The sequence below is a fragment of the Oncorhynchus gorbuscha genome, linkage group LG09 (assembly GCF_021184085.1).
Source record: "Oncorhynchus gorbuscha isolate QuinsamMale2020 ecotype Even-year linkage group LG09, OgorEven_v1.0, whole genome shotgun sequence".
Classification (NCBI taxonomy): Eukaryota; Metazoa; Chordata; class Actinopteri; order Salmoniformes; family Salmonidae; genus Oncorhynchus; species Oncorhynchus gorbuscha.
In genome coordinates this window covers 33409887-33426074 of record NC_060181.1, presented here as the reverse complement: position 1 = coordinate 33426074, position 16188 = coordinate 33409887, and the positions used below count along the sequence as shown (strand labels likewise).

Below are 16188 nucleotides of genomic sequence, written 5' to 3'. Positions count from 1 at the left end.
TTGACCCAACACAAGCAGTCATATTTTCTAACTCTCGGCTGACGTAAACTACAATATGAATTAGCTAATAGCAAATACTATATATAATTAATCACATCACGGGTGAGCTCACCATTGATCGAAATAACTAGGTAAAACACTTTATAGAAATCAAAAGTAATCCGACGATTAGTTTCAGCACACAGCCATGCATTTTTTCCTCACAGAAACCAAAGATAAGAGAAGACGAGATGAGTTTGGTCTGTTTGTAGTATGCATGTTGAAGGGGTGTGTCATCTACCGTCGTTCACATCCCACCATTAATTTCCGGAAGTCCTCAAAAAATTAGTGAACTCTTACTCACCTCATTTTGTTATAACATCTTTGGTCAAACAGACGTGAATCCCAGAATGCATTGTATGTCAACAAACATGGCTACACAGCTGGAATTATCTTAGCTCATCATAATCAGTACAACCTTCAAAAAAGTATTTTACACACATAATATGTGCCCATTACAATCTGTGCAAGAATCAGAATGCATGAGTTGTCACCTAGAATTGAAAACATGTGATTAAAATCGTAAATACACAAATAATTACCACACAACATTTTCTGATAGTGATTTATTGATACAAGTGGCACGTGCCGGCAGTCAACCACGTAACCTCCCACTCTGCGCCATTCAGTGTTGTTGTTAACTCTTGAACGTGCCGTCCTTGGCCAGCTCTCCCGCTATCTCTCTCTGAATGACCTTCTTGATCCAAATCAGTCAGCTTTCAAGACTAGTCATTCAACTGAGACTGCTCTCCTCTGTATCACGGAGGCGCTCCGCACTGCTAAAGCTAACTCTCTCTCCTCTGCTCTCATCCCTCTAGATCTATCGGCTGCCTTCGATACTGTGAACCATCAGATCCTCCTCTCCACCCTCTCCGAGTTGGGCATTTCCGGCGCGGCCCACGCTTGGATTGCGTCCTACCTGACAGGCCGCTCCTACCAGGTGGCGTGGTGAGAATCTCTCCTCACCACGCGCTCTCACCACTGGTGTCCCCCAGGGCTCTGTTTTTGGCCCTCTCCTATTCTCGCTATACACCAAGTCACTTGGCTCTGTCATAACCTCACATGGTCTCTCCTATCATTGCTATGCAGACGACACACAATTAATCTTCTCCTTTCCCCCTTCTGACGACCAGGTGGCGAATCGCATCTCTGCATGTCTGGCAGACATATCAGTGTGGATGACGGATCACCACCTCAAGCTGAACCTCGACAAGACGGAGCTGCTCTTCCTCCCGGGGAAGGACTGCCCGTTCCATGATCTCGCCATCACGGTTGACAACTCCATTGTGTCCTCCTCCCAGAGCGCCAAGAACCTTGGCGTGATCCTGGACAACACCCTGTCGTTCTCAACCAACATCAAGGCGGTGGCCCGTTCCTGTAGGTTCATGCTCTACAACATCCGCAGAGTACGACCCTGCCTCACACAGGAAGCGGAGCAGGTCCTAATCCAGGCACTTGTCATCTCCCGTCTGGATTACTGCAACTCGCTGTTGGCTGGGCTCCCTGCCTGTGCCATTAAACCCCTTCAACTCATCCAGAACGCCGCAGCCCGTCTGGTGTTCAACCTTCCCAAGTTCTCTCACGTCACCCCGCTCCTCCGTTCTCTCCACTGGCTTCCAGTTGAAGCTCGCATCCGCTACAAGACCATGGTGCTTGCCTACGGAGCTGTGAGGGGAACGGCATCTCAGTACCTCCAGGCTCTGATCAGGCCCTACACCCAAACAAGGGCACTGCGTTCATCCACCTTTGGTCTGCTCGCCTCCCTACCACTGAGGAAGTACAGCTCCCGCTCAGCCCAGTCAAAACTGTTCGCTGCGCTGGCCCCCCAATGGTGGAACAAACTCCCTCACGACGCCAGGACAGCGGAGTCAATCACCACCTTCCGGAGACACCTGAAACCCCACCTCTTTAAGGAATACCTAGGATAGGATAAGTAATCCCTCTCACCCCCCTTTAAGATTTAGATGCACTATTGTAAAGTGACTGTTCCACTGGATGTCATAAGGTGAATGCACCAATTTGTAAGTCGCTCTGGATAAGAGCGTCTGCTAAATGACTTAAATGTAATGTAAATGTAAATGTAATGTATGTAGCTAGTGAGCTAAGCTGTAGCATTAACAATGTCTTTCAAAAGGAGACAACTCACAAATGTGGAAATTCTGGAGATTTTTTAAAATTCTGACAATGAGTCTGAGTATGAAAGTCAGGAATCATCAGATTCTGACAGTGACAGTGAGGAGCTGCCCCTCAACCTTGTAGCCATTGAGAACCCTGAATCTGAATTTCCCTTGTCAACTGAGGAAGTACCAGGTCCCTTTGAAGATGCTGGTGGTGATGGAGGCAGACCGACAGTGGATGAAGTACAGGAGTTCTGTGGTAGCTGGAAGGCCAACAGACATTTCACCCCACCTGGCCCTGCTGTCTGCTTTGACGAGTCCCAGTCTGGAGTGCAACACCCCTTGCCATTTCCAACTGAGGCAGAGTGCTTCAAGTTTCTCACAGAGGAGCTGGTGGGAGAGATAGTTGAGACCAATCGCTATGCCTTAGAGCTACAGGAGAAGAGAGCCAGGAGTGAGGGGGAAACTCGCTAAATGGGTGACAACCACAATTAGTGAAATGTATACCTTCCTGGTGACAGTCCTTCTCATGGGAATAGTAAAGAAGAACTCCCTAAGAGAATACTGGAGCACAGATCCTATGTTTGCAACTCCCTCCTTTGCCTCCCTCTTTTCCCAAGATCGCTTCCTAGTTCTGCTGCGATGCCTGCATTTTGTCAACAATGCTACTGCCATCCTAAGTGACCCATTATACAAAATAAGAAATGTTCTTATCAGCCTGACATCAGCATTTGGTCGGGTCTTTGTGCCATATAAGGACCTATGCATTGATGAGTCCCTGATATTATGGAAAGGTAGGCTGGCGTTCCGTCAATATATTCCCTCCAAAAGGCACAGGTTTGGAGTCAAGTTCCTTGTCATGTGCGACGTGAAGTCAGGATTTGTCCAGGATATTATAGTTTACACAGGGTCCACCACTGACATCAAACATTATGAGGGGCTTGGGGTGTCAGGGTCCGTGGTGATGACCATGCTGGCTCCTCATCTTGGCAAGGGACACACTTTGTACGTGGACAATTGGTACAGCAGTCCCACACTCTTCCAGCATCTGCTCTCCAACAGCACAGGGGCCTGTGGCACAGTCAGGTCGAACCGGAAGGGGATGCCGGCATTTGGATGTGGGAAGATGCAGAGAGGGGAGGTGGAATTCCAGGAGAACGGTCAACAGCTGGCAGTAAAGTGGCATTGACAAGCGAGACGTCCATGTCCTCTCCACTGTCCATACAGCAACCATGTCGGCCACAGGGAAGGTGGACCAACTGACCGGAGAGAGGAAGATCAAACCAGATTGTGTGCTTGATTATAACCTCAAAATGGGGGCCGTGGATAAGGTAGACATGATAAACAGCTTTGTGGAATGCACACGGAAAACGAACAAGTGGTATAAGAAGATATTTTTCCATCTGATCGACACTGCTGTCCTCAACGACAGCATAGTTCACCGCCAACTAACAGGTGTGATGATTACTGAACAAGGTATTTTTTGTAATTGGATGTACAGTTCACATACAAATCCAATATGAAATTATAGTGACAATATCTAACCAACCTACCCACTGCCTCATCATCCTCTAACTTTCCTCATCCTCCCCACTCCCTCATAGGGAGTGGGAGAGCTGCTGGAGGAGCACCACACCCCTCGGCGCCCATCCACTGGGGGTCGTCCTGCTGTAGACAATCCCCTACGCCTCACTGCACGACATTTTCCCTGCAAAGTCCCTCAAACTGCTTCTCAAGGTAGTCGCACACGGAGGCATTGAAAAGTCTGCCTGTCTGGCGCCAGGAGAAGTAAGCAGAGGAAGATGACAAAATACATGTGTCTAGCTTGTGATACGTATTTCACCATGCTTTGAGGAGTATCACATGCTCAAGCATTATTGAGCACATCTGCAGCAATAGGTGACTGACTGACCTGACATGTGACTTGACAGGTGACCAGCCATGATACTATGCCTTAAAGATGGGGGTGGAAATGCAGTTGTTGTTCAGTCACTGCATGGATATTACATTTTTATGCATATTCAGTTTTTTGTCCTCTAGTAAAACAAGTTGTTGAACTAACTACCAGTACTGCAATAAAATAGATTAATATTACATATTGGCATATGTGTTTTCTTGCTGTGTTTTCATCTAGTACAACTGTTAAGGAGTGTACGTTAGCATACAAAAGCTGTCCTCATTCTTCAGCTCTAAAGATGTCCAGCTCCAGTTATGATATTGGCAAATAATGTTTCTGGTTTCTGAAAGTACAGAATAAAGAGGAATTATTCATTAGAATACAATATAAGGATATAGCAATAAAACAATACTGCAAAGAAGTAACATAATAAACACTGCTATAAAAAAGTAGTTTATTGCATTGACAAAATCACATATTTGAGTTATAACAGTAAGAAACTAACTTTTGAGCTCCACAAGGAGGCAAGGCAGGGCAGAACAGAGCTATGCTGAATAGACCAAATAAACAAACCATGGTCATATTTTTTATTTATTTAACTAGGCATGTAATTTAAGAACAAATTATTATTTACAATGATGGCCTACACTGGCCAAACTCGGACAACGCTGGGCCAATTGTGCGCTGCACTATGGGACTCCCAATCACAGCCAGTTGTGATACAGCCTTTAAGTGTTTATGTTAAGAATTGACTGATCTACACAGGGTTGAATGCTGTGATTTTCACAAATGCAGGTTGTGAATATCAAAACACCTTTAGGGTGAATTTAACCACTTCCGGTTGCTCCAGGAAGCTTAGAATCAACACAGGTAGACCTCATAGTGGCCTGATGAGTTGTCATCAAAGACAGGTTCATAAGGCATTAATAACCTACATGGGTTTCAGGTTGAATTTAGGGGTGCAGGCAATGTATTCCCATGGGGAGTGAAGTCAATGCAAACTGTTTGATGTAAACACCTTTTAACAGTTAACTTCTTCGATATAGGGGGCGCTCTTTTAATTTTTGGATAAAAAAACGTTCCCGTTTTAAACAGTATATTTTGAAAAGATGCTCGACTATGCATATAATTGACAGCTTTGGAAAGAAAACACTCTGACGTTTCCAAAACTGCAAAGATATTATCTGTGAGTGCCACAGAACTGATGCTACAGGCGAAACCAAGATGAAGTTTCAAACAGGAAATGCCCCAGATTTTGGAGGCGCTGTGTTCCAATGTCTCCTTATATGGCTGTGAATGCGCAAGGAATGAGCCTACACTTTCTGTCATTTCCCCAAGGTGTCTGCAGCATTGTGACGTATTTGTAGGCATATCATTGGAAGATTGACCATAAGAGACTACATTTACCAGGTGCTCGCTTGGTGTCCTCCGTTGCAATTGTTGCGTAATCTCTAGCTGCGTGCATTTTTCCATTTGGTTCAGAGGAGAAACCAAACTGCCACATGATTTATCATCAAATAGATGAAAAACACCTTGAGGATTGATTCTAAACAACATTTGCCATGTTTCTGTCGATATTATGGAGTTAATTTGGAAAAAAGTTTGGCGTTGTAATGACTGAATTTTCTTTTTTTTCTTAGCCAAACGTGATGAACAAAATGGAACGATTTCTCCTACACAAATAATATGTTTGGAAAAACTGAACATTTGCTATCTGAGAGTCTCTTCATTGAAAACATCCAAAGTTCTTCAAAGTTAAATGATTTTATTTGAATGCTTTTCTTGTTTTTGTGAAAATGTTGCCTGCTGAATGCTAGGCTTAATGCTATGCTAGCTATCAATACTCTTACACAAATGCTTGTGTAGCTATGGTTGAAAAGCATATTTTGAAAATCTGAGATGACAGTGTTGTTAACAAAAGGCTAAGCTTGTGAGCCAATATATTTATTTCATTTCATTTGCGATTTTCATGAATAGTTAACGTTGCGTTATGCTAATGAGCTTGAGGCTATGAATTACGCTTCCGGATACGGAATTGCTCAACGCAAGAAGTTAAGGGTTAATGTCACACGGTCAAGGTTAGGCTTGCACAGATCTGGAGGACCTCAGGAAAGTTCCTGAGGTCAAATTGTGCTTCTCACCCTAACGGTTCTCCCACTGTCACCCAAAAGCACCTGAAATTTAGGGCCAGGCTTTATTTAGGCGTTCGCGGTCGCTGCGCTCAGACTGAGCGAGCTACGGTCAAGCGGGGCATCTCATTGAACTCGGCACAGTCTAGAGATTATGGTAATGCAATTGCAGGCTCTGAGTTTCTTTAAGCACCGTACTTTGTCACTCCATCCTTGGTGTGTGTGTGTGTGTGTGTGTGCTTTTCTTTTACATCTGTTGGGAGAAATGACTGATTTACAGTTCATGAGGGTTGCCTAATGACACATGTTGTTTTGAAAATATCTGATCTGTTTAACCCTTCGAAACAGCCCCTATGACACCATTTTCAGTTACTTCCGGTTGGCACAGAAAGCCATAAGTAAACACATATCCTCATTGGGGCATGCTTTTACAGAATGCTGAGTTTTAAGTCTTTACGTTAAGAACTGACTTATTTACAGAGGGTTGATTGAGTGTGTGTTATTTCAGAAAATCACAGAAATCTTGCAGAGCTCCGAAAGCCACTTTTTAAAAAAATAATATGAACACACTGCAACTGGATCTGTAACTTACAAAAAACAAGAACACATTTTTTTGAACATCACCAATTGTACATTGTATGATTTCTCTTAAATTACGATAGATAAATGGCTGGTTCTTTTTTGTCCTGACACCGTAGGTTCACATACTTTGACGTGAAGCGGTCTCGACGCCATCTTGTTTGGGGCCAACTGCCCGAACCTATGCTCACCAAGTTTCGTCTTTGAAGTCTTTAACTTTTAGGACAAAAGGCCACATTGTGATTGGTGATGTTTTGTACATTTGTAATATGATTCCATTCGCCCTCTGGTGGGATTTACCAGGACAGGGGAAAAATGACCAATTTGAACATTTTATCAAACGGAAACCCGAAAGTCCGAACGACTTCGTTCGATGACTTCACGGAAGACCTGGCCCCAGTGCACGGCCCGGCGTATAGTAAGGGGCCGTACATTGCACAGGCAGGGTGTAGTGGTGTATATCGATAATGTTGGTGACTGGTTATTTCGACGGGTGCTGTTTCTTGCCCGTGCGTAAAAGTTGATGTTTGTGTTTGGGCAAGTGTATTGTTTTACTTTGCACCATTCATTATTCCGAGTATAGTTACGTTGTTCTCAATTCTCTGCTCTCCTGCGCCTGACTGCATACACCACCATTCTGACAGCTTGGCCCGTTTTGGGTATTTTTATTTATTTTGTTTTTATAAAAATAAGCTTTTACTGTGTTTCATCATACACACTTTTTGTTACATAGTAATATATTTTACCTATAGTATAGCCAACAGTAATATAAACTGATGAAAATGTTGTTCTTTTAAATATTACCACTTCGTATTCTAATGTTACCTAACACCTTCAAAAACACAGCTAAATTACATTGACACGAAGGGGGCTCCAATGAGACCAGGCTTTTGTAGTTAAACTGATTTATTAGACTGGTGGCTATTGGGACTCTCCGAGGCCCTGCTTTTCTACTGTATATATGCACACGGTCATACCATCATGGCACTTTGAGGAGGAAATGATCAGAAAGTTTTTTTCTTTTATGATATTTGTGTGAAAGTACTGCTAGAGTGTTAAATGCACATATTTAGGAAAAGTCAGGTACAGGTGGGTTCAAGGTTTTTATTGAAAATAAGTTATTGAAATGACAAAATTGAACATGTCAGATTGACCATCTTAGCGGATCTAGTGATAAGCCCCTTCCCCTGTTTCCTGCCCCCAAGGCCCCTCTCCCCGCTTCCCCCTACCCTGCACTATCATAATAATAAAGTAAAATATACAATAAGTAACCAATTTCAAACTTAAGGGTTGGTAATGAAGAAAAAATAAAGAAAATGAAAACAAAAAAAGATATGAGAGATGTAAGCTTAATGCCTAAACAGTAAACAAATGGGACATCTGATATTGCAATGGCACTTAATCCATTATCTTAATTTATTACTAGGAATATGCTTTGAACGACAAATGTTTTATATTTTATACATAACATAAACATATGACTTAAATATAAAAGTATTTATTCATCAATGCCACAAAATGTGCAAGCATTTCGCTACACTTGCATTAACATTGCTAACCATGTGTATGTGACAAATAACATTTGATTTGATTTATAAATGTTTTTCTTTAATGTTGAAATACATATTTATCCAATCCAGTGTACATTGTACTATCAATTGGTGAGAGAGCTTCAAAGTTGGTTCCTGTTTCAATCAAGTCTTGGGTCTAACAAAAACACCTTAATGATTGGTTGACAAATAGTGTCTCCAACTAGCCAGGCGATGGCTGCATGATGCAGCCAGTCAGAAGCAACTGCAGCGAATTGAAGGGGACCTTTGATCACATGGTTTTTGTAAAGTTCATGCAGTCGACATGTAGGCAACACACTTTGAAAGGTGTGACCAACAATGGTCACCAACCTAGCAAAATGTATCCGCTTGATCATTTCCATTGGCATCACCAGCGGAATATCATTTTCTCTGTTACTGTCCTATATGTACTTGTCCATTCCCATTGTGTCATTGTTCCAATGAAGACCATTGAAGAAGGCTGGAACTTTAATAAAATAATGAGTTTTTCATGGTGAGCGAGCATTGCTGTCACGGATCTCATCCTCCTCCTCTGAGGAGGAGTAGCGAGAAGGATTGGAGGACCAATGCGCAGTGTGGTAAGTGTCCATAATGTTTAATCAAACGCAACAGAACACTGGAACAAAACAATAAATGAAACAGTCCCGTGTGGTAACAAACACTGACACGGAAGACAAACACCCACAACTCAAAAATGAAACCAGGCTACCTAAGTATGATTCTCAATCAGGGACAACAATAGACAGCTGCCTCTAATTGAGAACCATACTAGGCCGACCACAGACACACCAAATGATAGAAAAACGAACATAGACAACCCACCCAACTCACACCCTGACCATACTGAAACAAAGACATAATAAAAAAACTAAGGTCAGAACATGACAATTGCACCTTTTCCTTTTCAATGATAGCTTTGTAATGGAAAAAATGATGCTCACTTAAAAATCATATTCAATTTAGAATTATTAACACAATGTTTAGCATATTTATATATTTTTCATTTATTTAATACACATGATTTCCAATGTTATATTTGTGACACTTAAGGTGTGGGTTGATGGTCACTAGACTTGATACTGAAACTTACAGATTATTCTAATATCTGTTGATAGTGATTGACGCCAGACTGGAGGTTCAAGTACAAGGACAGAGGATACACTGATTATTCACTGTTGTATTGAATTGATGACATTGTGTGATTCTGTAGCAGCTGACAAAGTAACTGCCATTTTGTTTGGACTTCATACAAGCCTCTTGGACTGGTGTTTACAGAACATTTGGTGCTGTCTGATTAGGATATAAAGGGCCTGTTTCAAAGAGGCCAGTTAGACATTTTCTCTGCTTCTGTGCTGGGAGGTGTCTGCCTGTTGCAACTTGTAATAAATCGGATTGACTTTTTGATTGACTATGTCTGTGACTGCTCTTCTCTTTTGTTGACCTAGAAATCCCTATTACAAGTTGATTTCAACTCCAGGTAAAGATATTGTAACCTTGATCTTCATGTTCCTTTGCGAAAATGGCGTGGGGCTCAAACGTATCGTTAAAGGCACTTCCATTGATGGCTTGGGTTTATATTGGTCTAACACTAGCCCAGCTCAACACTGGAAAAGGCAACTTTAATGCGGGTGAGGCCAACCAAGGTTTTACCAGTAAAGGTCTGGCATGTGATTCTAATGCTGAAGCTTCTGTACCATCAAATGACCTGGGAAGTGAAATGGCCATTGACCCACGTGTTTGGAAATACCTCAAAGGTAAGAATGTGCCGGCAACTGTCATTGATTTGTAAAGTAGGCTAGGCTACACCATCTATTTAGTAGGCCTCTATTTGACCTATGTTACTTGATCATGTGAAGGTGTCCAATTTAAGATTTAAACTACACAAAATTGTATTTTTTAAGTTATGTATGGTTTCAAACTTAGTTTTTTGCATAGTCACCTAGCCCAGACATATTATTGAAAGTCTGGACAAAACATGGGTTTTCTTCTCATATTAAACCTAAAATATGTACAAAATCTATATTTGTATCAGCTATCAAACCATATAAAGGATCAACCTCCTAATTATCCCACCCCTCATAGAAAATGTAGTGTTCATTTCCCATATAGCTTTTTCAAATAATGTCTTTCCACATGTAAATAAATTTGTTCTGTAAATAAATTTGTTCATGTTTTAGTTTTTCAGAAGAGTCCTACAAGTGGAAGGCAGTCTCATGTCAACCAGCCTTTGTATCACTGTGGCAATGCACATCTTTCCATCCGGTTTTCAATGATTCGGCAGGCTGAGCTCTATTTCGTAGAAGGTAGGTAAAAAACTAAATCTTTTTATTGACTAGAAACATTTGTAATTGCTTATTAATACCTTGAAGCTTTACCGCTTGCTTTATAATATAAGTAGTATTTTTATAATTTCTTAATTTCTTAAAAATAATATACTCTACAGGCATATAAAATTTTCAGAGAGGGATCTCTGCTAGTTTTATGAGATATGATCCCATTTTCAAGCATTACCAACAGTGAATGTGAAATTGGATTCAAAATGGTCGCCTTCTGTTGGTGATTCACACTGATGAATGACTTCCGGCGCCGACTGAGATGGCCGCCTCGCTTCGCGTTCCTAGGAAACTATGCAGTTTTTTGTTTTTTTACGTGTTATTTCTTACATTAGTACCCCAGGTCATCTTAGGTTTCATTACATACAGTCGAGAAGAACTACTGAATATAAGATCAGCGTCAACTCACCATCAGTACGACCAAGAATATGTTTTCCGCGACGCGGATCCTGTGTTCTGCCTTACAAACAGGACAACGGAATGGATCGCATGCAGCGACCCAAGGAAACGACTCCGAAAAAGAGGGAAACGCGGCGGTGTTCTGGTCAGACTCCGAAAAAGGGCACATCGCGCACCACTTCCCAGTATTCTTCTTGCCAATGTCCAGTCTCTCGACAACAAGGTTGATGAAATCCGAGCAAGGGTGGCATTCCAGAGGGACATCAGAGACTGCAACGTTCTCTGCTTTACGGAGACATGGCTTACTGGGAAAACGCTATCCAGGGCGGTACAGCCAACGGGTTTCTCCACGCATTGCGCCGACAGAAACAAACATCTATCTGGTAAGAAGAGTGGAGGGGCGTATGCCTCATGACTAACGGGACATGGTGTGATGAAGGAAACATACAGGAACTCAAATCCTTCTGTTCACCTGATTTAGAATTCCTCACAATCAAATGTAGACCGCATTATCTTCCAAGAGAATTCTCTTCGATTATAATCACAGCCGTATATATCCCCCCCAAGCAGACACATCGATGGCTCTGAACGAACTTTATTTAACTCTTTGCAAACTGGAAAACATTTATCCGGAGGCTGCATTCATTGTAGCTGGGGATTTTAACAAAGCCAATCTGAAAACAAGACTCCCTAAATTTTATCAGCATATCGATTGCGCAACCAGGGGTGGTAAAACCTTGGATCATTGTTACTCTAACTTCCGCGACGCATATAAGGCCCTGCCCCGACCCCCTTTCGGAAAAGCTGACCACGACTCCATTTTGCTGATCCCTGCCTACAGACAGAAATTAAAACAAGAGGCTCCCACGCTGAGGTCTGTCCAACGCTGGTCAGACCAAGCTGACTCTACACTCCAAGACTGCTTCCATCACGTGGACTGGGACATGTTTCGTACTGCGTCAGATGGGAATATTGACGAATACGCTGATTCGGTGTGCGAGTTCATTAGAACGTGCGTCGAAGATGTCGTTCCCATAGCAATGATAAAAACATTCCCTAACCAGAAACCGTGGATTGATGGCAGCATTCGCGTGAAACTGAAAGCGCGAACCACTGCTTTTAATCAGGGCAAGGTGTCTGGCAACATGACTGAATACAAACAGTGCAGCTATTCCCTCCGTAAGGCTATCAAACAAGCTAAGCGTCAGTACAGAGACAAAGTGGAATCTCAATTCAATGGCTCAGACACAAGAGGCATGTGGCAGGGTCTACAGTCAATCACGGACTACAAGATGAAATCCAGCCCAGTCACGGACCAGGATGTCTTGCTCCCAGGCAGACTAAATAACTTTTTTGCCCGCTTTGAGGACAATACAGTGCCACTGACACGGCCTGCAACGGAAACATGCAGTCTCTCCTTCACTGCAGCCGAGGTGAGTAAGACATTTAAACGTGTTAACCCTCGCAAGGCTGCAGGCCCAGACGGCATCCCCAGCCGCGCCCTCCGAGCATGCGCAGACCAGCTGGCCGGTGTGTTTACGGACATATTCAATCAATCCCTATACCAGTCTGCTGTTCCCACATGCTTCAAGAGGGCCACCATTGTTCCTGTTCCCAAGAAAGCTAAGGTAACTGAGCTAAACGACTACCGCCCCCGTAGCACTCACTTCCGTCATCATGAAGTGCTTTGAGAGACTAGTCAAGGACCATATCACCTCCACCCTACCTGACACCCTAGACCCACTCCAATTTGCTTACCGCCCAAATAGGTCCACAGACGATGCAATCTCAACCACACTGCACACTGCCCTAACCCACCTGGACAAGAGGAATACCTATGTGAGAATGCTGTTCATCGACTACAGCTCGGCATTCAACACCATAGTACCCTCCAAGCTCATCATCAAGCTCGAGACCCTGGGTCTCGACCCCGCCCTGTGCAACTGGGTACTGGACTTCCTGACGGGCCGCCCCCAGGTGGTGAGGGTAGGCAACAACATCTCCTCCCCGCTGATCCTCAACACGGGGGCCCCACAAGGGTGCGTTCTGAGCCCTCTCCTGTACTCCCTGTTCACCCACGACTGCGTGGCCACGCACGCCTCCAACTCAATCATCAAGTTTGCGGACGACACAACAGTGGTAGGCTTGATTACCAACAACGACGAGACGGCCTACAGGGAGGAGGTGAGGGCCCTTGGAGTGTGGTGTCAGGAAAATAACCTCACACTCAACGTCAACAAAACTAAGGAGATGATTGTGGACTTCAGGAAACAGCAGAGGGAACACCCCCTATCCACATCGATGGAACAGTAGTGGAGAGGGTAGCTAGTTTTAAGTTCCTCGGCATACACATCACAGACAAACTGAATTGGTCCACTCACACTGACAGCGTCGTGAAGAAGGCGCAGCAGCGCCTATTCAACCTCAGGAGGCTGAAGAAATTCGGCTTGTCACCAAAAGCACTCACAAACTTCTACAGATGCACAATCGAGAGCATCCTGGCGGGCTGTATCACCGCCTGGTACGGCAACTGCTCCGCCCTCAACCGTAAGGCTCTCCAGAGGGTAGTGAGGACTGCACAACGCATCACCGGGGGCAAACTACCTGCCCTCCAGGACACCTACACCACCCGTTGTTACAGGAAGGCCATAAAGATCATCAAGGACATCAACCACCCGAACCACTGCCTGTTCACCCCGCTATCATCCAGAAGGCGAGGTCAGTACAGGTGCATCAAAGCTGGGACCGAGAGACTGAAAAACAGCTTCTATCTCAAGGCCATCAGACTGTTAAATAGCCACCACTAACATTGAGTGGCTGCTGCCAACACACTGTCATTGACACTGACCCAACTCCAGCCATTTTAATAATGGGAATTGATGGGAAATGATGTAAATATATCACTAGCCACTTTAAACAATGCTACCTTATATAATGTTACTTACCCTACATTATTCATCTCATATGCATATGTATATACTGTACTCTACAACATCGACTGCATCCTTATGTAACACATGTATCACTAGCCACTTTAACTATGCCACTTTGCTTACTTTGTCTACACACTCATCTCATATGTATATACTGTACTCGATACCATCTACTGTATGCTGCTCTGTACCATCACTCATTCATATATCCTTATGTACATGTTCCTTATCCCCTTACACTGTGTATAAGACAGTAGTTTTGGAATTGTTAGTTAGATTACTTGTTGGTTATCACTGCATTGTCGGAACTAGAAGCACAAGCATTTCGCTACACTCGCATTAACATCTGCTAACCATGTGTATGTGACAAATAAAATTTGATTTGATTTGAAAAGGAGGGCTGTGATTGGTTACATTGCCTACCATGTCAATGTCTCTGTATGAAATGGGCCATTGCTTTAAAACAATAGAGATGCCACTCTGGAACTTTGATATGCCCCTAGTAAAGTATATTATGTTCAACAATATATTGAACAGTTTTTCTATATTCATGTTTACATTCAATTAATGTAAGAAAATTGATATTAAAATCAAAATACTACTCATCTGTACTAATACAGACAAACATTAAGGAGTTAAAGGAGGCCTGGGTAAATATTTCAACTTCAATAAATAATTTCTCAATTATCATTTTAGAAAGAAATGTCATATGTTAACAATCCTTCGCCCAAAAGACCATTCTATGGATCATTTTTTCGTGAAAATCTCCAAAATCATGGTATTTTTTTGTCCCATTACTGTGAGGAATCAACCAAGAGGCTGTCGCTCTTCTCCACAATATAATTTAAACAGGGACAATACACAATCAACAACTCACACAATATTGAAGTGTAATGTTGCTGGATTTAACAAGACTGCTAGTAGAAACAGACATGACCGTAGCTTCATGAGGACACCGAGGTCCGAACTCTGTAAAAAAATTTTTTTAATGATACATTAAATATTTTTACAATACCGTTCAAAAGTTTGGGGTCACTTAGAAATGTCCTTGTTTTTGAAAGAAAAGCACATTTGTTGTCCATTAAAATAACATCACATTGATCAGAAATACAGTGTAGACATTGTAAATGTTGTAAATGACTATTGTAGCTGGAAACGGCTGATTTTGAATGGAATATCTACGTAGAGGTACAGAGGCCCATTATCAGCAACCATGACTCCTGTGTTCCAATGGCACGTTGTGTTAGCTAATCCAAGTTTATAATTTTAAAAGGATAATTGATCATTAGAAAACACTTTTGCAATTATGTTAGTACAACTGAAAACAGTTGTTCTGATTAAAGAAGCAATAAAACTGGCCTTCTTTAGACTAGTTAAGTATCTGGGGCATCAGCATTTGTAGGTTCGATTACAAGCTGAAAATGGCAAGAAACAAAGGACTTTCTTCTGAAACTCATCAGTCTATTCTTGTGCTGATAAACTAAGGCTATTCCATGTGAGAAATTGTGAATAAACTGAAGATCTCATTCAGCCCTGTGTACTACTCCCTTCACAGAACTGCACAAACCAGCTCTAACCAGAATAGAAAGAGAACAAGTACATTAGTGTCTAGTTAGAGAAACAGACGCCTCACCGGTCCTCAACTGGCAGCTTCATTAAATAGTACCCACAAAACACCAGTCTCAACGTCAACAGTGAAGAGGTAACTATGGGATGCTGGCCTTCTAGGCAGAGTTGCAAAGAAAAAGCCACATCTCAGACTGGCCAATGAAAATAAAAGATTAAGATGGGCAAAAGAACACAGAAAGTCGCCTCTTCACTGTTGACGTTGAGACTGGTGTTTTGTTTTGCAAAACCCTTACAAAAGGGTTTTATAATGATCAATTAGAATGATAAACTTGGATTAGCTAACAAAATGTGCCATTGGAACACAGGAGTGATGGTTGCTGATAATGGGCCTCTGTACCTCTACGTAGATATTCCATTTAAAAAATCAGCCGTTTCCAGCTACAATAGTCATTTACAACATTATCAATGTCTATACTGTATTCCTGATCAATTTGATGTTATTTTAATGGACAAAAATGGTTTTCTTTCAAATACAAGGACATTTCTAAATGACCCCAAACTTTTGAACGGTAGTGTATATACTCAACAAAAATATAAACTCAACAGTTCATATAAGGAAATC

At 42.5% G+C, this 16188-nt stretch overlaps 1 protein-coding gene across 1 annotated transcript; it reads left to right on the top strand.

Moving 5' to 3' along the window:
* The first annotated feature begins 2685 nt into the window (after positions 1 to 2685).
* Positions 2686 to 3345, top strand: LOC124044355 (piggyBac transposable element-derived protein 4-like). The gene has a single exon (XM_046364010.1). It carries the CDS (start codon positions 2686 to 2688, stop codon positions 3343 to 3345), a length of 660 nt encoding a protein of 219 aa, XP_046219966.1.
* The last annotated feature ends 12843 nt before the right edge of the window (positions 3346 to 16188 follow it).

Coding starts and splice junctions, on each gene's coding strand:
- LOC124044355 (XM_046364010.1), top strand. CDS start 2,686: ATGGGAATAGTAAAGAAGAACTCCCTAAGAGAATACTGGAGCACAGAT.